This window comes from Natator depressus, chromosome 2, assembly GCF_965152275.1.
Source record: "Natator depressus isolate rNatDep1 chromosome 2, rNatDep2.hap1, whole genome shotgun sequence".
In the NCBI taxonomy this organism is placed as follows: Eukaryota; Metazoa; Chordata; order Testudines; family Cheloniidae; genus Natator; species Natator depressus.
Window position 1 is genome coordinate 150,453,850 of NC_134235.1, and position 18,055 is coordinate 150,471,904.

An 18,055-nucleotide genomic window follows, 5' to 3' on the forward strand; every position below is an offset into this window, starting at 1 on the left:
CTATTGTAAAAATGTACATTCGGTTGTTTTATGAGACACAGGACCTGGTAATGCATTTTCAGGGAAGATCATCTCTATTCCATCCTGCCCATTATCAGACAATGGTGGAGAATCCAAGGGTTCACGCTTGATTGTGTGAACCAAGCAGGGATTTTTAAACTCACATTGCATCTTAAAAATCTGGTTATTCTGCTCTTTCTCTTCTACTGAATTGGGGTTATAGAACTGATTGTAGAAGTCTGTAGGCTGAAAGTCATGGATGCTTTCCAAACATGCAGAGTTCTGGGGGCAAACCTGTGTCATCTCTTTGTTATGTAACCCTTTACATGGTCTGTTTATATTCATATTGTTGGTATGATTTGTTACAATGCATTGCCAATTGTGCGGTGTGTAAACACAGTGCGTTGGTTTTTGACAAGGAGACAGTTGCTCACTGAGGTCCGATTCTGTTTTAAGGTGCACCATGTTAGGGTAGCCAATCAGCTGCTTTTTCACCATACCATTCTCATCCAGCCAGACTTGACTTTGTGACATCATGTAGCTATCAGCTACATTTTCAGAATCAGAATCATATTCAGTTTTGATGGGAATATCTAGAGGAAATACTGTGTCATATAGAGTTTCTGGGTACATTAGTGGACGTTGTAATTTCACAGGATCTGTAGTGTAGTTCTCCACTGTAAATTGCTGTAAGCCTGAATAAGACTGGCAATTTTCTGTAGTACCCCAGTGGGAAGGACAGGTTGATGCTAAATTTAAAAGACTTTGATCTCTGTTACAGAATGGTCCAACTTTTCTGCTCGGACATGTATTCATGCGTTGATTTACAGAACAAGAACTTGATGAATTTTTTAAAGTCCAAATGTTGTTTGTGTTGCAGTTGTTTTGAACACCTAAAAGTAATGTGTTAGAATTGAGAGATTCCTCTTGCATGAAACACTTGTCATTTGTATTAGGTTCAAACTTCACTTTTATGCTATCCTGTTCATTTTTTACAGTTGTCCAGTTAAGATGCTTCATCTGTCCCAAAGTTTCAATGGCACAGTTATAGTTAAGTGCTTCCTTCTGTCCTTTCAAACTTGTGATGTTCTTTGGTACCTTCAGGTGCACATCTTCTTCCCTTTCAATAAAAGTAGAAAAAGTCAGTCAGTCAAGTATTTCTAAAATATTTTTCCTGTACTGTGTGTTACCCATGTAGAATATAGAATGGAGTGCTATGATAGAGGTTTCATTCATATTTGTTTGGTGTGATTTGGATAATTCATCTCTCATGAGTAATGCAGGAATCTCATACCCATACCAATATAATCTTATAATATATTCCATATTTATACTATGCACACACACAGTGCAAGGCCATCTCATTTAAACTACTGTATGCATGTTAAATTCCATTCCACTTTTGGTGTACATTTTACCATTACCTTAAATAAAATAGTAACAAGTTTTACTTTTATTATCTTTTTTATTAAAAAAATCACCTAATGTTCTGGGCAGAAAAATGGTTTCAATATACAGAATGGTTTATTCAACATAGATATGAGTATATGGAATGGAATGGTTTCAATAGTGTGGAATAAAACAGAGTTCATAGTAGTTTAAATGAAATAGTACTACATAGTTAGGAACTTTTTGATTTAAGTGGCTTGAGTGAGAGCTGCAGAGGTGTGTTTTTTCAGAATAGTTTGTTTTAGGAGATGAAAGAAGTGCTCAGAGGAAGTGTCCAGACTAATATTCCCAAGCATTCACTAATTTGGGTGTCTCCATTTTCATGTGTCCAACTTGAGACATCATGTGCTTGATTTTCTGAGGCTCTGTGATCCCTTAGTTCTCATTAGTTACACCTGAAGCACCCAAAACTAGTGATCATTTATGAAAAAATTGGCCATAGCTTTTGGATAACAGGTATAGTCTTGTCTTGGGACTTAGATTAATCAGAGAGGAAAGATGTGAGACGCTGAATCCAAGTTATTTAAGGTATAGAGCTGAACTGGTTTGGGGAAAAGTGGATATCAGAATTAGAAACTCAAAATGGAAGAGAGAGAAAACTGATGGGGATTTCAGAAGTTAGTTACTTAGCTCAATACTTCTAATTTTTTGTTTTGAGAATGGGTTCAGCATGTAAGTACAAGAATCCCCAGTAGGGGGAGCCCATGCTGTTATAACGTGGAAACTGTCCCATTACAACAAACATAGATTAAGGAGGGAGAGAGAAGTTGTAAGTATGTACTTATAATATTAATGGGTTTCAACTCCCTGCTAAATATTATTAAAATTTTAAATTCTTAAAACACAACTAACATGTTACTCTCTTGCAGAAATAACATCTCAGGAAGAAAGACAAGTATGATGCAGCAACAGCAGCTTTTAGAAATCAGTGAAAATTGGGGGCGTGCGGGGAAGTAACATCCAATGTAAAAAGTAAAGCAGAAGATGGGACTGTTCTGAAATAAAGCATGAAGACAAACATTATACTAAAGTATTTGTATATAAATAGGAGGAGAATGGGGAAAAGGATGCCATTTTATGGCAAACGAATTTACATTTCCAGCAAGCTACTGCACAGTTGACAAGGCAGACCCCACCAGGCAGACCTGTGGGGCAAGGATGCAAGTGATGATGAACAAAATACAAAAACAACAGTGGGTATCTGCTACAGCCCACCTGGTCTAGCTAGGGGAGAGTAAGAATGGAACTTCATGGACCAATGCTCATGGTACTCCATGCCACATGATTACCTTGCTCAATGGAGGTATTTAACTATCCACTGGGTAACAAAGGCATCCAAATATGAATCAAAGAGGTTCCTAAATTACACAGAAAACAAACACAAAAATAGAGACTTGAACAAGAAGAGAAGCCACCTTGGGTCTGCTTCTTAATGGTCCAATTCATTCCCTGGACTGGAGTAACAGATGGCAGGAGACTGTGGGAGAGGGATTCCCTGGGGAGAGATGGGGTTTCTCTCTTCATAGGCAAGATTATGGGATCCACCCCCTACAGCTGAAAGATGTCTAGAAATTCTTCTGGGGCATATGCAGGAAGCAAGAGCTATCTGTATAGAGGCCCACTGCCTCCTCTCCTGCTTCCCAGCCCCGGGACACCCAAAGCGGGGAAAGATACAGCTCATATTGTTATAAGTGGGGTTAAACCTTATTACGGGTTGTTTTAATACCTAATCGAAATTGATGTGTGAACATAACCTTCACTTAAGATAGTTGTGGGACAGTTAAGGGGCCACATCCAAAAGAAGGGCTAATAGAGCCCACCCAGGAGTTTTGGATTGCGTAGGCAGAGTGGCTTTTTGTTGAGTATTGTTTTTTGTGTGTGCACATGCATATGTGTACACATGGGAAGGGAGAACACACAGAAACTAGGGACAGATAAGAACACAGAGAAAGGCAGAGGCAAAAAACAACAAAGCCAACCAATAGCTGAAGAACAGAGTGCAACCCTGGAGAAAGCTAGAGAGTTTTTGGCTAAAGAGATTTGAAGGCTGTGAGATAAGAAACTACTCCTTTTGTTCTTGGTTCCTCCTGCATTTGGAGAAGCAGGATTTTGTACATTGTTTATAAACAAACAAGATTGCATCAAAGAAACTACCAGACTGCATCAAGTTCTGCTTCCAACTGGAAAATTCCCAGGGCCCTAAACTTTGACTAGCTGCACAGGTCGGAAATGAGTAACACTGATGTGAGGAGTGAGATCCAGTTTCCAAGGAGTGAGACTGTGAGCTGGTATTCCTGCTGAACCAAGATAGAACAAATAATGGAGGTGCTTGTAGAGATCAAAAAAGGTCAACAGGAATTATAACAGGACTAAAATGATTCAAAACAAGACCTGAAACAGGGGCTGGAGGCTTCACAACAGGGATTAAAGGAACATCTGGAGGTTTACCAGAAAGAGCTCAAAGATGACTTGCAGGCGGAGATGAGAACTCTGTTGGAGCAACAACTACAAAGCATCTGGACAGATTGGGAATTCCAGCTGCAAAACTCCCAGTCTGGAATGGTAAAATGGATTGGTGAGGTGACCAGCAATCTGACTGACATAGACCAGAAGTTTTTCCATAAAACAATGAAGACCAAGCAAGCTATAGCTAATCTGGAATTTGCTAATTGAGATGAGCTGGATCAAGGATTTATGGATTTAAAAATTCAGCTCCAGAAGGAAATTAAAGGGTCACTGACTACAGTGGAAAGCAGCCACATGGATGAGGAATTGGGCCAGCGAGAGGAATTGGGTAAGACAAGACATTTTCAACTGTTTTCTATCCTGTTTGTAACCCACGGGGCCCAAAAGGGAGAGACTGGGGGGTTGTCCCAGCTCAAATAATGAAAAAACTCAGTATCTTTCATGGCAAAATTCTGGGAGACTTATTTGGCTCAATTCAACATTATAGCTCAAATTAATGACTGGGTGGAGGGACAGAAAGGCTGGGCCCACAGAACCCCTACCATAGCAATTTGATGGGAGTCACTAGCAATTCTGGGGTTTCATGGACCAATGCTGCTTTCTATTCATGTTGCATCCCCAGAGGTACACCTCTGACCCGGCCAACATGGGCTTGGTAATCTGCCTGCTAATTGGGGGAGGTTTTGGACTGGACCTCCCCCTTGCTGGAGAGTAACAGCAGTTTTGTCAAATTGGAACTCCTTCCTCCAATCTATATGAGCGATCTTCAATGACCCACCTTGTGCACATTTAGCCAAGGCTGCTCTAAGGAAATTCTGGCAGTGGCAGGGTAACTGTTGCTTACTATGTGGCCCATTTCCATCATCTCATTGTGGCCATGGAGTGAAACAAGGCAGTGCAGCAGTACCAATTCTGGTGGGGTCTGCAGGAGAAAATCAAAGATGAACTGGCCCACATGGAGATGCCCATGGGTCTGGATACCTTCACTGACCTTGCCGTCCACATAGATACTCAGTTACAGGAATGAAGGGAGGAAAATGAGGGTCCCTCCAGCCCCCATCCACGTACTATTAACCAGTGCCTGTTTCATCTGCTGAACCAGTGCAGGTGGATCTGGCTTGTTGACAGCTCATCCCTGTCCTGTGCAAGCGCCAAGGAACCCAGGAAATGAGTCACTTCAGGGTCAGTAAGGACTGCCCTGGGCTGTGTGAAGAAAGAATTCCCCTGCACTTCAGTCCTGACTGGGACATGCACCCAGCTCCATCCAGGGGCTTCCCACTTGCAGGTGCCTATCTGGCTGCGCATCCCTGGAGATCCCCAATGGATTCCCATCTAATGAACCCTCATTGATTCAGGAGCAGCTGACAGTTTCATAGATGCAGCGACAACCCAGGCCCTGCAGATTCCTTTGTGACACAAAGCCACTCTGGACCTATGGAAAATATTGATGGCTCCCATCTGTCTTCAGGACTAGTGACGGAGGATACAGTCCACCTGGAAGCCATTATCCAGGAGCACTAAGAAATATTTCGATTCAGCATCATTCAATCCTTGCACTTCTCTCTGATTCTTGGCTTCTCTTGGCAGACTCTTCATAATCACCTCCTTCATTGGTAAGAACAGGAGGACAGTTTCCCTTCAAAATTCTGTCAGCAGTATTGTCAGAAACAAACCAATATTGCCCCAGCACTCGGGGGCTTCAGGCAGGGATGATCACCAAAGTAGGGATGCCCACCAACCCTACTTCAGAACTCCACCTTAAATATCATGACTATGCCAAAGTGTTTGAAAAGGAGATCACAGAAACCCTCCCTCTACATCAGGACTGTGACTGCCCCCACCGAATTGCAGCTGGGAGTGTAAATACCATTTGGGTGGATTTATGCCATGTCAGAACCTGAGCTAGCTGCACTAAGTAAATACCTCCAGGAGAACCTGGCTGGAGGGGTCATCCTCAAGTCAACCTCACCAGCTGGTGCACTGGTCCTTTTCATCGAGGGCAAAAAATGACAGTTTCCAACTCTATGTTGACAACTGAGCCTTAAACCAAATAATGATCAGGAACCGGTATCCACGACCCCGATTCCAGAATTACTGGACAGCGTAGGGGCCACATGTCAACAAACTGGACCTCTGGTGAGCCTTCAACTTCATGTGCATCAGGGCTGGGAACGAATGGAAGACTGCCTTCCGAACCTGCTACAGCCACTTTGAATATTTAGTGATGCCATTAGGGCTGACAAATGTGCTGGCAAACTCCCAACATTTTATTAACAATGTGTTACGAGACATATTGGATTGTGCGCCATGGTCTGTCTGGACTATATATTGGTGTTTTCAGACAATGCTGAACAACATACCATTCATGTCTGAACTGTTCTGGAGAGGCTACAATGGTCTTTATGCCAGGCTCCAGAAGTGTGCATTTGACCAGGTCTCCCAAGAGTTCTTGGATTTTATCCTGTTCCTAGAGGGAATCACGATGGACCTACACAAACTCCAGGCTGTCCATGGCTGGGCAGCTCCCCACAATATATATGACCTACAGTGTTTTTTGGGTTTAGCAAATTTCTATTGATGGTTCATTCCAAAATTTTTGAAGCAAATTGCACCCCTCACCATGGCTCACATATTGGCCCACCCAGATGTTACGCAAGCTTTTGTTGGAATTCAGCTCCAGCCTGATTCTCTCCTAAAAACACAGGCCTGAACAAGTAATGGTCCCACATACCTATTACTTTAGAAAACTTACCCCCAGACAGCATAACTGCGAGATCCTAGATAAAGAACTTCTGGCAATCAAAATAATCTTTGGGGAGTGGTGACATTACTTAGAATGGACTCATCTCTCAGTCCAAATATTTACCAACCATAAAAACCTGGAGTATTTCTGCAGGGCTAAGGCCCCGAACCAAAGACAGCTCCAGTGGGCCTCGTTCGTCTCACAATTCAGCTTTACCATTACATACTGCCCCAGGACTAAAAATGGCAAAGCCAATGCCCTGCCCCAAAAGGGAGAATATAGTACCAGCCCACGACACCTCAGCCAGCAACTGACCCACATTCTCAAGCCTTGAAACTTTCTTAATGCAACTCTCTGCCACTATCCATTCTGTCTCTGCCTCGGGGATTCCGACCAATGAACTGGCTGATATAAACAAAGAGTCGCACGACACCTGGGAAGTAACCACCTTTGCGAATAACTGTATTTACATTCCCCTGGGTCCAGCAAGAGTGGCTGTTGTACAGTTAAGCCATGACTCCCCACTGATCAGACACTTTGGGTGCTCTGTTTCAGAGTAACAGCCGTGTTAGTCTGTATTCGCAAAAAGAAAAGGAGTACTTGTGGCACCTTAGAGACTAACCAATTTATTTGAGCATGAGCTTTCGTGAGCTACAGCTCACTTCATCGGATGCATACTGTGGAAACTGCAGAAGACATTATATACACAGAGACCATGAAACAATACCTCCTCCCACCCCACTCTCCTGCTGGTAATAGCTTATCTAAAGTGATCATCAAGTTGGGCCATTTCCAGCACAAATACAGGTTCTCTCACCACCCCCCCCGCCTTTTTCCCAAAAAACACACACACACAAACTCACTCTCCTGCTGGGTGCTCTAAGAGCCAAGTGTCCTTCTTCTTCTGCTGGCCTCAAATGTGCCTGTGACAATCCGTACCAACTATGTTCACCCCTTTTACAAGACTATGATAAATTTTGTATGAAGTGCAGCTTGTGAGGTTTCATTTGAAAACTCATAATTTGCTGATCATTGTTGTCGTGGTAAAATATGTGCAGCAACATTGTATGTAAAGTTATAAAATTCTACGGTATAACATTACTGAGACATGTTCCCAGTTTAGAAAAGCATCCACAAACCAGTTCCTCGGAAACAATAGATAAACTGATGCCTCAGCCAGATGACAATGAAATTAAATGAACTATCACCTTGTTAACTGGCAGGAAAAAGGGTGTGAGTGAAAAATTTACATCTTGGCAAAGAAACAGTTTCCCACAGACTTCCTGTCTCCTAAACTCCAGCTGGAGATGATTCTCAAAGAAGAAGAAAAGTATAAGAATGGGGAACAGATGACCCAAGTTATCCCTCCTTTTTTCCTCTACCCTTGGCAGCTGCAACACCTGAGGAACAAAGAAACAGCTTTGGACTGAGGGAGGGATCCTGTCTGAAAGGATTTCAGCCAGTAACACTGCTGATGCATGGCATGAGAGAGACTTTTGCTTTGAATTTACTTAGCTGCTTGTTACATATTAGTTGCATTTTACCTTTTATTTCTTTGTTACCAATTTTGACTTTTATGCCTCATTACTTGTAATCGCTTAAAATCTATCGTTCTGTAGTTAATAAACTTGTTTTATTGTTTTATCTAAACCAGTGTGTTTGGACAAATCCATTTGAGATAACAGAATTTGTGTATCATTTTCTATTAATAAAATGATGTACTTTATATGAGCTTGTGTTTTCCAGGAGAGGGCTGGGCTGTACAAGAAACACATTTCTGGGGGAAAATCTGGGACTGGGAATTTGCTGTTGTTGTTCTGCAGTGTAATTCAAGAGTGGCTGTCCATAGCATTCATACTGTATAGCTGGGAGCAATTTACATGCTGGAGGCAGAGTGTGAGCAGACCAGGAGTGGTTACTCTCACAGCGAAGCAGTGTAAAAGGCACCGAAGGGTGGAGAATTGAGAGAACACAGCTGTTCAGCAGTCCAAATTGTATCCTGGATAATGTCACAGTGCCCCACAATGCAGGCATTCACTGCTTCCTGCGATGTATGCACCTCTATCAAGGAACTAAACCATGAACGCTGCAACTTTCTCCAACCTCTGGAAACCCCATCCTGACCCCAAACAGCCATTGCCTTAGTTTTCATCATGGAATTACCAGATTTGGACTGTGGTAGACCACTTTGCCAAGAGGGCCCACTTAATTCCTTGCACTGGTCCACCCTTTGCTGTGAAAACTGCCCAGCTATTGATAAACCACATAGTCAGTCTCCATGGCCTCCCTGATCACGTTACCACCAATCAAGGGCCACAATTCACTTCCCGGTTCTAGCGTGAAACTATGTTACTGAGGATCCATACATACCACACCTCCACCTACCATCCCAGTTGAACAGCCAGAGAAGGTGAATCAGATCCTTGAACAGTACCTGCAATGCTATGTCAATTATCACCAGGATGATTGGTCCTCACTTGGTCTATGTGGAGTTTGCATATAATAATGCAGACCAGGCATCCACGGACCCAAGTCCCCCACCCTTTTTTTTGCACTGACTCTGGGTACAACCCTGAATTTCACCGAAGCTACCCAAGACCTCCTCTAACCTGACCACCTCAGATCAGTACAATGGATCCATGAAATCCAGGAGGAAGTGAGGAACACCTCGAAAAAATGAAAGACTACTAATGGCACACATATATCAGCCTCATTAGCAGAGCCCTACGTGCTCAGTGAGACAAAAGTATGGCTCTCGACAGAGAACCTTCGCATGGACAGACTCTCTAGTAAGTTTGACTACCAATTCCTTGGCCCCTATCAAATCTGGCAACAACTTAATCTGGTTCCCTTCAAGCTCCACCTACCTCAATCCCTTAGAATCCACCTGGTGTTCTATGTATCACTCCTAAAACCATTCTCAGAGAATTCATTTCCCCACAGGACCCCTCCCACCAGTGCGTATACAGGGCATGAAGAATACATCATTCAGAAAGTCTTAGGTGCCAAACTGAAATGAGGTAGGCTCTAGCATCTAATTGACTGAGAGGGCTATGGCCTTGATGGGTGGACCTGGAGCCAGCAGAAAATGTTCATGCCCCCACCCAGGTATGAGCTTCCACAGGAACCACCTTGAGAAACCTGGACCAATGTTGCCCAGTGGATGTCTCTAGGGCATAGGGTGGTGTCACGACCCATGGGTCTCAAACCTGGGTCTGCAGGATTCCTGGCCAGGGCAGGACGACGACACATCATGCTCCAGTCTTCCACTTGATGCTTACTGGCATCAGCTAGAACTGGGACTCCTTGAAGCCCACTTTAGATAGAAGGCTCCAGCCCTGGGTCCCAACTGGTGGAACACCACTGTGCCAGATTGACCCGCTCCCCCTATTTAAGCAGGAAGGAGGAAAAGGAAGCTGCCCATATAGTTGGGCTCCACCCTGGTTCATAGTGCTCACCCAGCTGTTGTATCCTGACCTCGGGTTTCTTAAATTGCCCTTCATGGTATCTGACACTCAGTTCCTGACCTCCTTGTTTTGAACCCCAGCTATCATGAGGATCTGCCCCCACCCTACACATACCACTAGGCCCAGCCACCTATATTCCTGCCCTGACAGTCTGACTGAAAGACACTGTAAGTTTATACCATTTGTAATTTTTTAAATTATTTCTTTTTTTTTCTATTTGGGATGGATTATTGGATGGCACCTTTTAGGCCTCATCCTGATGATGGGGAGAAGCTGAGATTGCGGATGCTGTTATGAGCTGGGTTAAACCTTGTTATGTCTTTAGTTAAAAACTCATTGAAATTGATGTGTAAATGTGCCAGGCGTTTAAGATAGTTGTGAGGCAGCTAAAGGGCTACTTCTAAAACAAGACATGACAGAGTGCAAACAGGTGAGCCTGCACTCTGATCACTCAGATATGAATTAGTTCCCCTGGAGAAAACTGATGGGGGGAATTAGTTAATCAGGCTGGCCAGCTGAGCCAATTACCCCACCAGCCCAAGGCTGATAAGAAGAAGCACAGGAAGGAAGCATAAAGGGGAGAGAGGGAGGAACAGGGTTAGCTGAGCCATGCCACACAGAGGCTCAGAGTAGGGAGTCTTCTGTTCCCCTCAGGCCCTGATGAGAGGGCCAAAAGCTAGGTTAACAATGTAAATAGACTATTGCATGGGGATGGTTGTGAAAAAGGTGGAGGGAACTTTTAAAATAAAAAGATATGGTGAAGGCACCACCACTGGAGTCCGTGCAGTTTCTGCGGGGAGAAGGCGGGAGAGGAGCCACATTCCATGACACAAGGCCTAACAGAGCACCCAGGAGTTTTGGATTATGTGGGCAGAGGGGCTTTTTGCTGAGTATTGTTTTGTGTGTGCGTGCACACAGGCAGGAAAGACGAACACACAGAAACTGAAGACAGGTGAGAACAGAGAGAGGGACAGAGGCAAAAAGCAACAAAGCCAAGGGGCAACAGTCTAAATACAATTTTCACAGAGTGAGAGGGGGTTCTGGGCACATCTCCTGGCCCTGCACCCAGTCCACCCACTCTTTACCTCCTTCCTCAGCACAGACTGCAGAGAGGCCTCCTTAAGGTCCATTGGGGGGTGGGGAAGGGGTGTGTGTAAGAGACCATGCCAGAAATATGGCTGAGCCTTTTTTGTGGAGACAGGGTCTGGTCCCTCTATGTACAGTTCTATGGGCAGTCTGAGCAAATAATAGAGAATATGTGAATAGGGAGGCTTATATCGATAGTAATAAGAAATGGGTTCCGAAGATGGGCACAGATTCTACTCCCAGTGGAACCTATACCTTTTGCATTGAACACAAGCTTCCCTATTTACATCATCCCAGAAAATGTTTAAAGGGTGAGATTCAAGGATACTTTATCAGTATAATCCCTGCCTCTGACAACATCATTCAGCTATCAGCCATAAAGAGCAAGAAATGACCGTGGTTCCCAGATATTACAAAATAAGAGGACACTGGCAACCAAGGGGACAGCGAAGGCTTCCTGCAGCACACTCTGCTGGTTGCTGAGAAGAGCCTCCGTCATAGTTTTTCTTGTTCTGAGTGTGTTCCCCATACTTCAGAAGGCCAGTACCATCCCAAAATCTATAGCCACAAAAGAGAATTATTGTAGTCCAGAGCTGGATTGACTCCCAGTTGTTTCTAAGCCATAAATGGGAGGATTGAAGGTCTTAAGAATTGGGAGTTATGAAAGTCAAGTGGTAGAAAGTTATTTGCATGAACTTTCCTCCCCATCAGCTGTCTAGTAGTCTACTGAAGGGATGATTTGTTTAGGGGGTTATTCTGGCTTCCATGAGAGGCTCTTCTTGCTGCCAAATGATCCAACCTACTGTGGAGATAGGATCTGTGCACCTCTAGGAACTGCCTCTTTGAAGAATACAAATATTGTGTTGAGTAAGGCCCACTGAAAGGGCTTGTGAAATCAGTCGTCATTCATCTTAGGGTTTTGCACTAGTGGCCGTTACAATAGTACCTGAGTGCTTCCCACATAAATTACACTGGCAAAGTGACATCTCTAATGGAATTAGGCACTCTTGAAAATCCTACCTATGTGATTTCGGAGCCCAAGTCTCATTGACTTTCAGTGGGAATTGTGCTCCTAAGACACTTAAGTGCTTTGGAAAGTACTACTTTTGGTGAATAGTGTCTTTATCTTTCAGAACTACAGGAAAATGTAAATATACTTACTTTAGAGCTTGCTGTGAGGCAATGACGTATTCTGAACAGCCAGTCCTGTACAGAACTTGAGTATTAGCTTGTACCCAGACCCAGTGATCTTCATTTGTTAGTACTTTGAATAGAGAAATGCCATTTTCTCCATTGTTTGCTATAAAAATTAAAAGAAAATATATTCTAGTGCAAACAATTTTAATATTAGTTTTATATAACCTAATAAACTACCGGACACTCACAAATATGTGTGGTATCCTTAGTATCTGTTACACAGAAAAGTGCAAGTCAGAATGTATTATGGCTAAGATTAACTAGGCAAATTACAGGCAAGAATGCACACTGGAAAAAAAGATTAAATGTTCAATTTGCAAACACTTAAACTGTAATCAGTGAGATTTTGCAGTATCATCAGTTCAGTACAGGTTTTGCCTGTCTAATAATGAAAGATTCAAGAAAAACTAGACAGTGAAAGTGGCTGTGATAGAGAACTTGTATTAAAGACAGTACAATTTCAAGGTTTCAAGCCTGTACAAAAAAGAAGTTAATAGAGTTATCTGTATAGGGAAGAGGGAGAAGGGAAGGCTTGAGGAGAAATAACTATCAAAAGTCAGCAAAGAGGATTACTGAATTCTTACATTTTATATTAAACACCCTGCCAATTTGTAAAAGACAGCTATAGCAGATCATAGATTCTCACAGTAGTGTAAGTCCCAACCATTCAGAAATCATGAGTCAGATTACCAAAACACACATAAACAAAACCAAAACCCATAAAAAACCCAATACCTTTTCATTGCTTTTTATTTGCTGTCTGGTTTTGCACCTTTAGGGTACACTCACATCATGTTTTCAAGCTTTTTGCTTCAACCATGAGAAACCTCTCTTTGTTTTTAATGAATGCTAAAACTTTACACATTGCAGTGGGGCAGATCTACCAACCCCACTCAGGAGAGGGTTAAAGAGCTCCTCTGGGCACAATCAGCTGCAACCCGGCCACCTGTAAGGAATGTCAAGCCTTGAGGGGGGTGGGTCCTTAAAAGGGAGACTCCCTGCTCAGTGCAGCCTGTGTGGCACTCTGAAGGAGCAGGACTGCATCCCAGAGCTCTCCAGGCTCTGGAAGAAGGGGCTACAGACTAGGGAAACTACTTGAGAGCCTTGGCTGACCAGCCCCCCTCAGAAAAGAGAAGGGCTGATACCTTTCTCTTCAGCTTTCCAAAGGCCTTTCATGGCTGTGGAAGCATAGTGACTTTTTTGTTTGGACTACTTTAACCTTCCCCACACAAGAGGGGCTGACACCTCAGCTAGCACAGCTGGAGGGCTGTGCCCCGGCAGCTGAGGCAGGATCAATGCCCACCCTTTCCCCAGGGAGCACTAGAGATGTATAGTCTACTATATCTGTAATCACATGAATCTGGGTGCTGGAGCTTTAAGAAAACACACTTAATATCACAAGCCTTGTGATAAAATTGTGAGAACTGGTAACATTGTATTTCTAGGCAGCTAGTATTGACACCATAATCTAGCCATTCTCTATCTCATATTTGATGAATCTACATCACAATAGCAGACAATAGAAAAATGGGAAATTGGGACTAAAAGATGGAAAACTTAAATTGGGGAGGTGGGGGGAGGAAGAGTGTCTCCATAAACTGTCAGTAATGCAGAATTATTACAACCTGATACCTTTGATCTGGTTTTCAGCATTTTGTAACACATTAGTGAAAGCTGCACCTTCATGGTAACTGGTTCTTCCTTGTAATTCTGTTTCACATAGACCTGAAATAGCTTTTGAACTGCAGAGGACAGACAATGTGAAAATATTTGGTCAGTGAATGACAATTCAGCTAAGGGCAAACACACAAAACTGTGTAAGACATGACTTTTAAACTAGCAAACATGTATTAAGTAGTTATGGTTTGAATGTGTGATAATTAAAATTAAATGTTTGCCAGTAATTGCTGGATCATATGAATTTCCAATCCAGTGTTGGACTGGAATACTGTACATATTGTAAAGAAAAAATATGATTAAGAATGTTCTGCTCAGTACTTATTTCCTGGAATAACAACATTTAGATTGGATTGAAAAAAAGGGTAATGTTTCCATTCAATTCTATTCCATTAGATTCTTATACAACCAAGGTATCTGAGTGTTAGCATTAAAGATAAATCCTAGCAAATGGGCTTCAACATGTAGCAAGAATCATCACAGAGTTTAGATTTATAATCAGTCACAGTCTTTATTTTTAAATGCATTTTAGAGCTTGTGATTCGTGCCAAACTGACTTCACTGGATTCTAAGGTGATGTCTTCACTGCACAGTTAACTTGGGCTGTTACCTGGGTTTTAGCCAACCCCCTCCCCCGTCCCTCACTCCCCGCATCCACACAGAAAAACCTTTAACATAAGTTTGAAGATGCGTTAAGCCTAATTTACCTGGCTGGGGGTACAGATTAGAGCCCAGGTTCTGCTTTACCTCAATGGGAAACCTGCCCACTTTGCAATGAAGACACAGGCAAAAGTCACTTGAGTGCTGATAGTCCTCCAGTGCCTTCCCACAATTCCCCGTGAAGGACAGGTAAGTTATCCCAAAGCTGAAACAATTGATTGGGAAAGAATCCTAGATGGGGTTCTCAAACAAATTATTACATGGCCTCAGAGTGTGGTGACCAACTCTTGCTGGTGGCTGCTCTGACAATTTTTCCTAAAATACTTACTTAACTTTAGGAAAAACATATAAATATGCACATACACATGCACAAATCATTATTTTTTATGTTGAATTTTTTGCAGACTCTATAATAAAAAATATGTACAGTTGTCTCTATTCTTTACTGTACCTAAACAGATTAGAAACACAAATAAGGTGCTTTGAACATTCTTGTCTTTTTTCTCGTTGTTTCTTTTGCTTTTTTGGTTGCTTTAAGACTTGGTAGCTAGTAAGTCTGCTGTGAAAAGTGATATTAACACACATACAAATATCACTTTTCACAGCAGACTTACTCAGCCCCAGAAAGCCCAGGGACAAATTAAACCCTAGGTGGGGATGGAGGAAGTGGGAGCCAGGGACAATGGGACACTGGGCGAGACAGCAAGGGTCAGGGGTGATGGGGGGTGTGGTGAGCTCGGGGCCAGAGCCTGCCACCGCACAGCCAGGGAACGGAGCCTGAAGCCCTACGTGCAGGGGACGGAGCCTGAAGCCCCATGGCTGGAACCTGCCACCCACTACCCCAGGGCTGAAGCCTGACCCCACCAACCCCAGGAAGGTAGGGAACTCACACTGGTTGTCTGTTCCTCCAGCTTTTGTGTCTTCAGAGGGGGGGAAGGGCCCAACCACTGCTGGAGGCCACAGGGGAGGAGCCGCTGCTTCCTCCCTCCCAATCACCATCTAGGAGGCTGTGGCCACAAGAAAAGCCCCTAGTGGCCACGTGCAGCCACAGCAGCTGCATTTGAGAAACATCAAAAAGAACCATGGACTATGTCCCAAACTCACAACATGAGTGGAAGAAGAATAACGACACAGTAATATGGATAGTGCTTTGCTGTAGGAGTTCTCAGACCCAAGCCAGGCTAACCTAGGTCCCAATCTCCCACGTTAACTGTGCATGAAGACAAACCCTACCATTCTTTTTTTATTAACAGAAAAGGTAGGACATGGACATTGGCTGTGTAAGCGCCCCCACACTGCCATGCCAATGTGCCTCAACCCGGGACTGGAGGGACCCTAGAGGTGAAAGGATAGTTCATTCTGCATTCCTATTACATCCTTGCCTTTGCTGAGACTGCCAATAATGCTTATGCTATAATCAGTTCTCTAATAGGAACTGGCCCGAGATCACCAACTCATTTTACGTAGCCCACTGAAAAGCTGGCAAGTTGTAGTGACTTCTGATCACCACTGACCGGGGCTATATTCCAAATGTTGACCTAGAGATCAACTATTTCATATTCCATTATTCCCTTCAACTTTTCAACTATTCCACTGCCTTGTCAAAATGACATCAAGTGGTTAACTTGCCAGAAATATAACATATGGGTATATAGTACACATACAGCACACACAAAAACAATGCTAACAGCCAGATTCTGATAGTCGTGCGCACACTGAACAGTACCATATTCAACAAGTCGTCTGTCATCACTGGAACTCATGGTATATGGTACTATTCAGTGCAAGTTACAGAGCACAATCTAAACATTTTTGTAAGGTAACTCTCTTCTCTTCATGTGCCAATATATATTTATGCCTGTATCTGTAATTTTCACTCCATGCATCTGAAGAAGTGGGTTTTTTACCCACGAAAGCTTATGCCCAAGTAAATCCGTTAGTCTTTAAGGTGCTACCACACTCCTCGTTGTTTTAATCTAAACATTAAATCTGAGATTTAATCACAAAAGAGGCAGGAAATTTACCAAGGAGCAAACACCAGACATACTTTGTCCCGGGCTACACTGACTGCTGCATCATGTTCTGCCCCAGGACAGCTAGCACAATTGTTGACAAGTGTGTTCCATTTTACAGTGTAGATCAGGTCTGCCTCTCCCTCACATGCATCCAGATACACATAAAGGCACATTTAGCATCCAAATGTTCCCCCTTCCTCAGTTTGCTACTAAGGTTTGCCCATGGGGTCATTCTCTAAACAGTAGCCATGCTACACACTGTGGCAAGTTGAGAACTCCCTCCAAATGAATGGATATATTTTTATTTGCCACTTTTACATCTAACACAACTATTTATTATGTTGATATCTTTTGAACAATAGCAAGGAAAGAACAAAAATATTGAAAGAAGCTAGATATCGTTATTAAGATTGAGAGTTTTTAAACAGAGGGATATTTAGAATAAGTTATGCTTTTTACATGTTTAATAAATATAAATCCACAGTAAGTAATGATAAATACTAAAAGGTTCATTTGAAAATACTTTGTATCCATTGTGGCTGCATCATCAGCTTTGTGTTTTGCTTTCACAAGCAGACTTTTCATCTTCAGCTCTGTCATAGAAGGGAGCAGAAGTGGTGCCACTATGCAGAATAAGGACAACTGAGGGGGTAATATTGTTCCTGAAGAGGACTTCTTCTTTTGTCCCAAGAGAAACTTCAGTTTACCTTGAAACTGCATTGTCTGTTATGTAAAGAAACAGAATAAAATCATCATAAGCATTCAATGTATAAAACACTTAAATAGTAATATGATCTATAGACCATAATGTTCAAATAATATTGAACATATTCATGTTCTATCTGTTCTAACACATGCAGATAAACCCTTAGTATGTATTTCATTATCTTTATTATGTTTAATGTGTGGCTGTCCAAATCAACTTCTGAAACATGGAAAGGGGAGATAATACTGATTAGAATGGAGACTTTTTAACTAGCCTTTCCCCCTCCTGTTGCTGGAATAGAAGTTCTGTATCATGTTCCATTAGCCAAGTCTAGCAGCTTATGATGGCATAAGTAACAGTTTCCTGTATGCCTCAGTCTGGAGCTGGAACTGGGTTTTTTTTCCATGCTCTGATCTCTCCAGGATGAAGATACCTGAGTTTTCTTCCTCTCTCCCCCATCCCCTTGTGAAATAATTGTGTGTATTCTCTGGGAGGTGCATGGCTGGGGCAAAATGCAGAGGAACCATGCAGAGACGCAGATGGGAGGGAAGGTAGGCTCAAAATGTCAGGATACTTTGTATGGGGCAGG

The 18,055-nt window shown here is 42.8% G+C and overlaps 1 protein-coding gene across 1 annotated transcript in view; it reads right to left on the reverse strand.

Annotated features, from left to right (window-relative positions):
* Positions 1-18,055, reverse strand: part of AHRR (aryl hydrocarbon receptor repressor) — a 146,751-nt gene continuing 128,696 nt past the window's right edge. The window contains exons 8-11 of the mRNA XM_074943209.1: positions 17,284-17,483; positions 14,041-14,150; positions 12,373-12,511; positions 1-1,120 (exon numbers count right to left, since the gene is read on the reverse strand). Of these exons, the coding sequence (XP_074799310.1) occupies positions 1-1,120; positions 12,373-12,511; positions 14,041-14,150; positions 17,284-17,483 (1,569 nt within the window). The remainder of the gene's footprint in view (positions 1,121-12,372; positions 12,512-14,040; positions 14,151-17,283; positions 17,484-18,055) is intronic.